Below are 12,296 nucleotides of genomic sequence, written 5' to 3'. Positions count from 1 at the left end.
ATTAAAGCAAAAGTGTCCAAAAGTGGGAATTATGCGATAACGGACACAGCAATGCATCATGTGTTATAAGATCGTTCCCATTCAGTCGGTCACGTTCGACGTACGTCGGACAGACCGACGAATAGGAATCTCGCTAGAGAGGCCAATCTACTTCGAGTGTAACTACAACGAGCCAATGCACATTGGCATGCAATCATATGCATCAGCTGCTCGCCTCGCAGTGCGGGTATATAACGAGCAGCAGGTGCGTTGCATCTTCAGCTTTTCGCTTCGGAGCCGAACGGTGTTTGTTCCTGTTCTCTGCAAGCAAGTGTCTGCTAGAAGACGAGTCAAGCTTTTGGTTGAACTTCTCTTTTTTTTTTTCGAGTGCGGGCGAACAGCACAGCAGCGGGGTCGAAGTCCTCTCTTTATTTTCTGTTTTTTGTTTCGTTTGCCATTATAGAGCAAATAGCTGTTTTGACAGCGTCAGAAGGCTGTTCTCACGGCCGGTACGGTGCGCTTCGAGCGCTGAAAGCCGTTTTTACGGCTGGTAAGAGTGAGCGCCTTCAAAGAGAGAAAGAGCACACGACAGGCTGCACACAATCCCTGTCTGTGTTGCGGCGGCCGTTCCCCTGCGTGCTTCAGCACTCTAAAAGAGTAAAGTCCCTAAAAGAGCTTACACAAGTAGAGCTTGCGTCTTTTTAAAGATGACATTCTATTTGTGTGTTTCTGGATGCGGTCGTTTCCTGTCCTCACTGACGGCCACGATCACTGTTTCACATGTCTGGGCACGTGCTGAAACGATGTTCGTGGGTGGTTCATGTTTTCGTATGAGAACATGATCACGTCGACACGCCGGTCGTGACTCTTCTTTCTCCGGGAAGCTTGAGTCCCCTCTGTTGTTGGCCAGCTGCCGCTTGTGTGTAAAAGCACAGCCGCGGGTCTGCCCGACACTCTGGGAGACCGCGGAGATCAGCGAGAGCAAACCTCTCGCTCCTCTGCGTGTCGTGTGCCGTCGAGCTGTCGGGCTGCAGCGCGGGTTGTCACGGCAACCCAGCGCTCGCTCGGCGCTCTAGATGCGCGGTCTCCTTGCCTAATCTCCATTGTAGCGCCCTCTCTGGTGCACCAGAAGAGGTCTACTTTGGTGAAATGGCTTGGGTGTCTTGAGGTTGAGGGGTTCCTTCGGGGAACCAACCCCCTAGGGCCCCTCCCTCTCTAGCGCATTACATGCTGTGCGGTTTCTGGATTGGATTGCTGGTCCTTTTCATAGGGGAACCTAGCATTTCATTCAGGGCTCCAGCTGAGGGTCAGATGTCGATTGCAGCATCGGAGAGAGGGCTGTTATGCTCTGGAAATGAGGGTGACGCTGCCCACTGTAATGGTGTGTGCTTATGCTGACTCAGATTCAGAGTTTGCAGCCATGCTTTCCCGGGTGTTCCGGATGTGCATGAAAAACTTGGCAGTATGGAGCTATATTGGTGCCGTAAATATGGAATGCCAAAATCTGCATAAGTTTTTACTCTCTCACTACCCTTATGGGTGGGGTGGCTGTTCACAGACCACACCCACCCTGCATGTGAGGCCAAGGCACTCTTTATGCATGAGGGTAGTTCTGAGCCGGGGTTGAGCTGCGCTTGTTGACTAACCGTGATCAAAGTCACGGCGCAGGCCTTCGGCCAGACGATGTCCACCTCAGTGGTCCAAAAGCGCCCCCTGGCTTACCTTGCTGAGGTGCAAGAGGTCGTCAAGCTAAACGCTTTCTCGACACTCCCATCTCACAAGGTGGCCTTTTCGGTGACACTGTCGGGGACTGAGCCCAGCAGTTCTCCTCAGTTAGTGGCAGACCAGGGAGCCTCCCCCGACAAACCATTGAGTTCCTCGTGGGCCCTCAGTCTGCTCGTCGCCAAGGGTGTCGTCCCCTGCAGAAGAAAAAAAACTCCGGCCCAGTCTGCTCTACTGTGTCCGCTGCAGGAAGATGACGCCTCCCGTCTCTGCTACTGTTTAAGTGGTTAGTGAAAAATCACCCCTGAGACGGGTGACCCAGAGATGGGTGGGGCTACTCTCCCCCCCCCGGAGGAGGGCCGGGTGGTAAATCCTGTTGGTTGGGTTTGTTTCTGTTCTCCTGTTGGTCCAACAGCCAGCGGTACCCAAATTTTCAAAAAGAGAGCAGTTCCTCCATCTCTGGGTCTGAAGAGGGCTCGGAGAGCAGTGGGAGGAGAAAAGCCTCACCACTTTCATCCCCCTCTTCCTTCGCCAGAGGGCAGCAGCGTGCAGTCGAGAAGGCAGCAAAGCCTCTCCTGCGCCCCCTGCCCAACCGTGGAACCAGGTGCACAGCACACTCTGACCCCGCTTCGGGCCGCCTCAAAGAGAGAGCCTCCCGAGCTGCGTCCCTGTGTTCCACCTTGCTGCCTCACTGCGGGTACGCCTGCGGTCCCTTTGATCCCGCTTGTACGGTCTCTGCGAGCCTGATTAGCGCTCCCCAGTCCGTCTCGCTGGCTCATTCGGACCATCGGGCTCGGTTATGCGATTCAGTTCGCCCGGCGTCCCCCCCAAGTTCAGGGGCATCCACCTCACTACAGTGAAGGCTGTCGATGCCCGTGTCTTGCGTGCGGAGATCGCGGTCCTACTGGCGAAGGACGCGATAGAGCCGGTCCCTCCAGCCGATATGAGGTTAGGGTTCTACAGTCCCTACTTCATTGTACCCAAGAAAAGCGGTGGGTTACAACCGATCCTGGATCTGCGAGTTTTGAATCGGAGTCTTCACAAGCTACCGTTCAAAATGCTCACGCAGAAACGCATTTTCGAGTGCATCCGTCCCCAGGATTGGTTTGCAGCGATCGACCTGAAGGACGCGTACTGTCATGTTTCGATTCTTCCGCGACACAGGCCATTCCTGCGTTTTGCGTTCGAAGGTCGAGCATATCAGTACAGAGTCCTACCCTTCGGGCTGGCCCTGTCTCCCCGCGTCTTCACGAAGGTCGTGGAGGGAGCCCTTGTTCCCATGAGAGAACAGGGTGTTCGCATCCTCAACTATCTCAACGACTGGCTCATTCTGGCACAGTCCCGGGATCAGTTGTGCGAACACAGGGATTTGGCGCTCAGACACCTCAGCCAGTTGGGTCTTCAGGTCAACTGGGAAAAGAGCAAACTCGCCCCGGTGCAGAGGATCTCTTTTTCTCGGTATGGAGTTGGATTCGGTCGAACAGATAGCACGCCTCACAGAGGAACGTGCTCAGTCGGTGTTGAACTGCCTGAATACGTTCAACGGCAGGACAGCGGTTCCACTAAAATTTTTTTCAGAGGCTCCTGGGGCATATGGCAGCCGCAGCGGCAGTAACCCCGCTCAGTCTGCTTCATATGAGACCGCTTCAACACTGGCTCCACGGCCGGGTCCCGAGATGGGCGTGGCAACGCGGCACGTTCCGGGTGGCAATCACTCAGGAGTGCCGCCAAACCTTCAGCCCGTGGTCGGACCCCTTGTTTCTTCGGGCTGGAGTACCCCTAGAGCAGGTGTCCTGGCATGCTGTGGTATTCACAGATGCCTCTGCCACAGGCTGGGGTGCCACGTACAACGGGCATGCAGTGTCAGGGGTGTGGACGGGCCCCCATCTGCATTGGCACATCAACTGCCTCGAGTTGCTAGCAGTACACCTTGCCCTGAGCCACCTCAAAGGGCCGCTTCGGGGCAAGCATGTACTGGTCCGTACGGACAACGCTGCAACCGTTGCGTACATCAACCGTCAAGGTGGTCTACGCTCCCGTCACATGTCGCAACTCGCCCGCCATCTCCTCCTCTGGAGTCAGAAGCATCTGAGGTCGCTTCGTGCCATTCATATTCCCGGTGTGCTCAACCGTGTGGCCGACGAGCTATCACGAGCTGCGCGGCCAGGAGAGTGGCGACTCCACCCCCAGGTGGTCCAGCTGATTTGGAGAGAGTTCGGAGAGGCTCAGGTAGACCTGTTTGCCTCACCAGAAACCTCCCATTGCCGGTTGTTTTACTCCCTGTCCGGGGGAACACTCGGAACAGACGCACTGGCACACAGCTGGCCCCGGGGCCTTCGCAAATATGCGTTTCCCCCAGTGAGCCTACTTGCACAGACCCTGTGCAAAGTCAGGGAGGACGAGGAGCAGGTCCTGCTAGTTGCGCCCTATTGGCCCAACCGGACCTGGTTCCCAGAACTCTCACTCCTCGCGACAGCCCCTCCCTGGCCCATTCCTCTGAGGAAGGTCCTTCTTTCTCAGAGACGGGGCACTCTCTGGCACCCGCGTCCAGACCTCTGGAAACTCCATGTCTGGTCCCTGGACGGGACGCGGAGGTTCTAGGTGACTTACCCCCCGAGGTACTTAACACCATCACTTCGGCACCGTCTACGAGACGCCTTGAAGTGGAACATGTTCGTCGAGTGGTGTTCTTCTCGTCGAGAGGACCCCCGAAGATGCTCGATCGGTGTCGTGCTTTCCTTCTTGCAGCAGGGGTTGGAGCGTAGGCTGTCCCCCTCCTCCCTCAAAGTCCATACTGCTGCTATTTCCGCATATCATGACCACATAGATGGCAAGTCTGTTGGTCAGCACGACCTGGTCGTCAGGTTCCTTAGGGGGGCGAGGCGGTTGAATCCTCCTTGTCCTCCCTCCGTACCCTCTTGGGACCTTGCTCTGGTGCTGAGAGCACTTCAGATTGCTCCCTTTGAGCCCTTGCAATCAGCAGACTTAAAGATTCTGTCTATGAAGACTTTGCTGCTGGTTGCATTGGCCTCCATCAAGAGGGTAGGGGACCTGCAGTCTTTTTCGGTCGACGAATCGTGCCTAGAGTTCGGGCCGGGTGACGGCCACGTGGTACTGAGACCCCGGCCTGGCTATGTGCCCAAGGTTCCTACCACTCCCTTCAGGGACCAGGTAGTGAGCCTGCAAGCGCTGCCCCCGGAGGAGGCAGACCTAGCCCTGGCTTTGCTCTGTCCAGTTCGCGCTTTGCGACTGTACATAGACAGAACTCAAAGCTTCAGGACCTCAGACCAGCTCTTGTCTGTTACGGAGGCCAGCAGAAGGGAAAGGCTGTCTCCAAGCAGAGGATGGCCCACTGGATAGTGGATGCCATCGCCCTGGCTTACCAAGCTCAGGGCGTGCCCTGCCCGCTCAGGTTGCATGCGCACTCCACGAGAGGCGTCGCGTCTTCCTGGGCGCTGGCTCGTGGCGCCTCGCTAACAGACATCTGTAGAGCTGCGGGCTGGGCGACACCTAACACGTTCGCTAGATTCTATAGCCTTCGTGTCGAGCCGGTCTCCTCCCGTGTTCTCACCTCAGGTCAGAGGCACGGAGAGGCCCCGGCTTAGTGTCGGCTTGCTGCGCTTACATGCGCTTTTTTCTCCAGAGAGTCCCTACAAGGCAGACCCTGTTGAGTCCTCCGATCTCCCTTCGGCAGCCGACGTGGCGGAGCGTCTGGCGCTAGGCCTATACTCCGTTGTATCCTTGAGAACCGGGTTTAGGCTGGGTACCATATGTGTGACCCTACTGGGATCCCATATGTCTAGCTCCACGGTTGCTCCTAAACGAAGCCCGTGTCTTTCCCTCTGGGAGAACCCACCTCTCATCGAGTTGGAGTCACCCCAGTTCTTCCATATGTAGTACAGCCTACGGGTTAGTCCATATGTACTTCTCCACATAACTCCTTCGGGGAAGGATGTGGCTTCCGCAGCGTTCCTTTCCCAGCGGAAGGGTACGCTTTCCCAGCGTTATCCAATAGTCTCACTGAATGGGTTTTGGGGAACAGCAGTGATCGACACTCTCTGTGTTAGCCCTGTCCCACCGTCCGTAGGCAAGGGGGTTCAGGTGGCTTACAACAGAGCGCTGGAAGGGGGCAGCCCCTGTGGCGCTTTGGTAGGGATTCCTATTCGTCGGTCTGTCCGACGTACGTCGAACGTGACCGACTGAATGGGAACGTCTCGGTTACAAAGGTAACCCTCGTTCCCTGAAGGAGGGAACGGAGACGTACGTCCCGTTGCCACAGTCGCTGTACCCCGCTGATGCTGCCGCCTAACCGGTTCGGCTCCTCAGCGAAAACCTGAAGATGCAACGCACCTGCTGCTCGTTATATACCCGCACTGCGAGGCGAGCAGCTGATGCATATGATTGCATGCCAATGTGCATTGGCTCGTTGTAGTTACACTCGAAGTAGATTGGCCTCTCTAGCGAGATTCCTATTCGTCGGTCTGTCCGACGTACGTCTCCGTTCCCTCCTTCAGGGAACGAGGGTTACCTTTGTAACCGAGACGTTATGTTTGTAGCGTGATCCATTAAAACGTGCAATATTCAATTCAGACCTAGTGGAGTGATTATTACTATTACTCCACTAGGTCTGAAATATATTGTTTGCTGCAAACATGATGATCTTAAATTTATTAATTATTAATTTACTATTAGCTAATAAATGTGTAAAGTTTCATAAAATGGAAATGCTCAATAAAGTAGGCTAACTACGTTACCTCAGATGGTTGAATGGTTGGATTCCACAACTGGTAAAATAAAACATATATACGACAATACAACATTTACTGTAGGAGCCATAAAATTTACTGGTGACTTAATTTAAAAAATGTTCTATTGCGCTTCTGATTTGGTTGTGAAATTCGCCGATTTTGGGTGCGTAAGATGTGAAGGATTCTATGGTCCAGTTGGCATTTTCACCCCATAATGGCGGCCGCGCTACCGGAGCGCCATCTAGTGGCTGTTGCCCAAAAAGGATCAGAGTTTCGCCTCTTGGGTTCTGTGCTCTTTGTTATTAATTAGTTTTGGGCGTGTTGAGTGAGATTCTACTGCATTGTCCATTTTGTTCCTCTATGTTGTCACATTTGCCGGTTTCGCGTCAGTTTGTGTAGCACACTGCCACCTAGCGGTGAACTTCAGAACAGCAGCATATACCGAAATGAGCAAAATCATGATATTTTCATGGTATTTTCACAGTACCGGTATACAGTGCATCCCTATTCAGACTTGCTAAATCTGATCAGATTTCAATCGGATATGCGCAAAAATTGGATTTGGACTGACAGTCTGAATGAGGCTTATGAGACTCCTGCTTAAAAGCCAGAAAGATCTTGAGGCCTTAATTTCACACTCTGTATTCATACTGAAAATCATGATCTAGTGAGCTTTTACTCTTCTGCTCTGTGGGACGTTTCTGTTCTTATGAGTTTGCTTTAGGACTGAGTGTCGCTCGAGTTTCTTTTTTAAATATCTCTGACTATCAGACTTTGTTTTCAAGTATTTATATATTTATTTGTGTATTTAAATGTTCAAAGAAAAGTGTTAAATCTAAATAACTAACTAGAGCTTGTCTTTAGAACAATAATTGAGTTTTTTTTATCTTATCAATCATGTTTGTAATGCAACAGACATTTAGTTGAGAACTGAATTGACTCGTCTGCAGGTTTTTGAGTGCTGCTGCAGATGAAGCCCGTTACTCCTGAGAGAGCTTTTTTTTTTTTTTTTTTTTTTTGGCACACAAAAAGTATTCTCATTGCTTCATAACATTCAGGTTGACCCACTGTAGTCACATGGACTTTTTTAAATATGTCTTTACCTTTCTGGGCATTTGAAAGTGTAAATTATCTTGCTGTCAATGCAGGCTTCACTGAGCCATCAGATTTTATCAAAAATATCTTAATTTGTGTTCTGAAGATGAACGAAGGTCTTACGGTTGTAGAGGGTGAGTAATTAATGACAGAATTTTCATTTTTAGGTGAACTAACCCTTTAATTTATCATAACAGAATCAAACATTAAGTCTGTTAGAACACCATCAGTGGAAACAGCTGATTCGTCACGTGGGTTTAATGTTCGCTGTCAGAATTTATTCGGCAAATGTTTCCATCTCCCATTATTCCCATTAACTCTTTTTTGCACAAGTCAAAAACCACCTCAAGCGAGCATAAAAACTTTTTTGTGACTCTTTTTCCAAAATTTGGTGTTTCCATCTGTCGTTTCTGATGCGGTACTTAAAGATGTGCATAAAAACAGAGTGATGAAGTCTGGACTTTAATTAGGTCATTCCCAAACTTTAATTTTCTCAATTTTCGACCATTTTCAGGTTGCTTATTGTGAATCATTCAGATCAAAGACTTTCACAGCTCTACAGTTTTAGATAATTGAAATCTTGAAAGTGATGTTGATGTCTAACATATTAAAGTTCTCTGTGTCTTTTGTTTGCCTCCATATTCAGTTGTCAGTTTTTACAACTAACTTTCAATACATTCATACAAAGAACAAAATAAAATTCACTTTGAGGATTTATTTTGTTCAGGTTTAACTGATTAATCATCTGAATGTTTTCATTCCTGTTCTAGACTCTCTAACTGCAGTGTAACAGAAGAAGGTTATAAAGCTCTGGCTTCAGCTCTGAGATCAAACCCTTCACACCTGATAGAGCTGGATCTCACAGGAAATGATCCTGGACAATCAGGAGTGAAGGAGCTCAGTGATTTACTACAGGATCCAAACTGTCAACTGAAGACACTGAGGTGAGACGGGATGAAATAATTAACAAAATTAGTTCTATGCAGGCTAAATATTCATAACAAATATATTATTTTAGTTATACAATAAGCTGGACAATTTGTTGCATCAAAATGATCAAGATCAGATCAGATGCTGCAGGTTCTGCATGATGATGATAACCGTCAACACAGTTTAGTTGTGGTTCAAGCTACAGGTCAAATAGACATTATGGGTCAGTATATGTGCTATTCTGGAGTATGGTATACCTTGACAATTAACATGCACAATTTTGTTTTTGTGCACACTTCTCATTAAAAATTGTAGATAGTCTTTCAGTCAAAATATTTTCTGAACACAATTGTTTTCCATCAAGCCCAGATTCACTGTATCTCTACAGCAGGTCTATGAGTCTCCAGATGTTCACAAAAATGCAGTTTCACAAGCCAGTTTTCTCTGCTGATGTTTCTCACTCCTCCTGCTTAAAAGCCAGAAAGATCTTGAGGCCTTAATTTCACACTGTATTCATACTGAAAATCATGATCTAGTGAGCTTTTGCCCTTCTGCTCTGTGGGACGTTTCTGTTCTTATGAGTTTGCTTTAGGACTGAGTGTCACTCGAGTTTCTTTTTTTAAATATCTCTGACTATTAGACTTTGTTTTTAAGTATTTATATATTTATTTGTGTATTTAAATGTTCAAAAAAAGTGTTAAATCTAAATAACTAACTAGAGCTTGTCTTCAGAACAATAATTAAGTTTTTTGTCTTATCAATCATGTTTGTAATGCAAGAGACATTTAGTTGAGAACTGAATTGACTCTTCTGCAGGTTTTTGAGTGCTGCTGCAGATGAAGCCTGTCAGTATGTGAAGAGAGTTGTGGGTAAAAACCCGTTACTCCTGAGAGAGCTGAAACTGATTCAACATGAACTAGGAGACACACGAGTGAATCAGATCGCTGCTCTACTGCAGGATAAACACTGTCGACTCAAAACACTGATGTGAGTATTGTTCATTTATTTAAAACATTACATTACTTTTAAATGTAATGTTACTGAAGCTGATAATAATATTTCCTCACGTATTTGAGTCAGAGCAGTTTTTTTCTCAGCTACAACAATATAAAGAAATACAATTAAACAGAAAATTAAACACAATTTAAATGTGACATCAAGCTTTAAATATTTAATTAATAATTTAATTATTTCAGTTACTGTAGAGGGAGATCAATGGTTTTCTTCCAGAGTTTAGAAAACTCTTCAAATAAGTGATAGATTGAAAAAACAGCTGCTCTATAAACACAGAGATGTCTTTCCTAACTTTCACAGGTTAATTCTGTGTAAATTAAATATAAGTGTGTATATATTGATGCTCTTTTTGAACACGACTGCTGAATGTGATCATGTTTACTGATTGCTGGTGTGTAACAAAGTTTTTTTGTGACATCAGAACTGTTCATAACTGCTTTCAGTTTAATGTTTGTATTTCACAAAATGTAAAATGTCTAATTTTGGTGCAGCATTTACTGTAACTTTTGAACAAGTGCATTTTAAAAATCTGTGATCAGAATCTGCCTGTAATAAGATCCACTGAAGGCAAGTTGACTGAACACAAGTGCAGCTTTATTCTAGTGATGTTACTCCTGATATCGAGGCTTCGAAGCTTGTGTCGAGAACATCAGGATCTTCCCGCCGGAGCTCCGTATCGAGGCTTGTATTGTTTTAGTGAAATGACGTCACCGGTGACGTTCGAAGCCTCGTTTGAGTGAAGTGCTTCGAGAAGGGGTTCATTTTTGGTGGAACAATGTGTTTTTTCCTCTCGTGTTACACAAGCACTTCCACTTCTCTCTGTCCAGTCCACCTTAATCACTTTCACTTTTTTATCCGGTTTAAAAAACTTTGTTTTTTCTCATATGTTCAACAACAGCATTGCCCAGTTACAAAATTATGAAACATTATAAAACAACACTGAACATAAATACTTCACAGAACTAATTATTTATTTATTTATTTATTTGTGTATGTTAATGTATCATGAACCATGTAACACACATTTTGGTGCTGTCAAACTAAACTTCCTGCACCATATTTCCATTGATCAGCATGTGTCTCTGTGTGCATTCAAAGCCTCGAGAAATGAACCACTTTTCAACACATCTGGCTGGAAAGCTTCATGAAGCTTCATCTCGCCACCACTACTTTATTCAAATAAACGTGAACAAAAATAAAATAACAAAAAAACACTTGGAAACTAAGGAACAGGAACAGGAACATGAACATGAACATGAACATGAACATGAACCTCACCAACAGCAGTTAAACGGGAACAAAGACAGACTAAAGACAATGATAACAGGAGGGCTATATATACACACAGACACTAATGAACAAACAAGAAACACCTGAACACAATGAACCAATGAAAACGTGTCACATGAAACAAGGAACCAATCAGAACATGACACATGAACGGGGGAGCACATGAAAAGATCACATGAGGAGCAAGACTGTGAGAATTATACAAAATAAAAGACATGAAAACATAAACTAAACTAAACCCAGAACAGACGTGACACTGCCTCACAGTGCAGCACTAAAGCAGATGAACCTTTTCCAAAACTTGTTTGGAAATACAGAGATAGTATATTAAAAGCACATTTTAGTTCATATTTCATGGTGTTTCAAAATAGCACAGTTGAGTACACTTAGATGTTTTTAAGATTATCTTAAGAAGTACTAAAGAAGAATCTTTAGTATATTAAGTACAAAATTAGTGTGCGAAAATAGAGCACTTTAAGTACATATGCGCCCTGCGATACAACACTCTCGTGCGGGTTACGGACAACTGACGGAAATCACTTGCCCACGTATTTTTTAAACCCATTTTGAACATCCAAGCGATTTTATCATTCAGTAGTAACGTACTTGGGAGCTCTGTGAGAGATGGTTTCTTTGCGCTTATACCAACAAACAACGCACACACAAGCCGCCTGTATAGAGCTCGCGCCTTCCAAATTGAGTTGTTTTACCTTAAACGGTATTTAATGTATTAACAGTGACTATTCAGTGTTATTTTACATTTGATTACTTTATTAAATTTCTGTAACTAGCATTTCTGTACCTGAATACTTCTGTAAGAACTAGCTAAACTTAAGTGCAAATATTAGGAGATAAACATCATTGGTTCAAACGCACGCTGGAGCTTTCATGTTATCTAAACCATATGATCTTATGTACGTGTGTGTAGGTTTGATGGTTCTTCATCATTTTTATAAGCAAAGCAATTCCAAATTATACGTCTACTGCTGTCATTATTAACAAAGAATAAACACTAACAAGAAGCGAAACTCAATAGAACGTTCCATTGGAACACCAGCGCCCAGCAGCAGCTCTGCGTTTCCGCCATTTTGACTTGAAAGTCGGTCGAGTCGGTCCACTAGCTTCTATGGCAATATCAGCTGCTTTGTTTAAAAAAAACAAAACAAAAAAAAACAAAGTACATTAAAGCTAAAATCCAACCTGAATGATGACAACAGAATAAAATACTATCACTAGTGATCATCAAATCCTTTTAACAGTTTATTTTACAGACTTTGTGTTTAAGTCTTCCACTTTTTTCACAAAACCTTTGCTCTCTAGAAACGCAGTCAGTTTGGGTTAAAATTCTTTGAAGTTCAAGTATTAGCATTATAAACACTGAATTAATACCAACATATGAAATTAAATTAAGGACATGCATCAGAAAAAATGGGAATGTTGGACAATAAATATATAACAGAAAATAACAGCTTGTTTTTGCAGTGTTGTATGTTAAAGCAAAAGTGTCCAAAAGTGGGA

At 46.0% G+C, this 12,296-nt stretch overlaps 1 protein-coding gene across 1 annotated transcript in view; it reads left to right on the top strand.

Moving 5' to 3' along the window:
- LOC127522225 (uncharacterized) overlaps nt 1–12,296 on the top strand; it is an 884,749-nt gene that overhangs the window by 366,120 nt on the left and 506,333 nt on the right. The window contains exon 48 of the mRNA XM_051911962.1: nt 9,291–9,461. Coding sequence (XP_051767922.1) covers nt 9,291–9,461 — 171 coding nt within the window. The remainder of the gene's footprint in view (nt 1–9,290; nt 9,462–12,296) is intronic.

Source organism: Ctenopharyngodon idella, chromosome 2 (assembly GCF_019924925.1).
Source record: "Ctenopharyngodon idella isolate HZGC_01 chromosome 2, HZGC01, whole genome shotgun sequence".
NCBI classification, from domain to species: domain Eukaryota; kingdom Metazoa; phylum Chordata; class Actinopteri; order Cypriniformes; family Xenocyprididae; genus Ctenopharyngodon; species Ctenopharyngodon idella.
The sequence above is the reverse complement of the archived record's forward strand: the minus strand, read 5'-3'. Positions and strand labels throughout refer to the sequence as shown.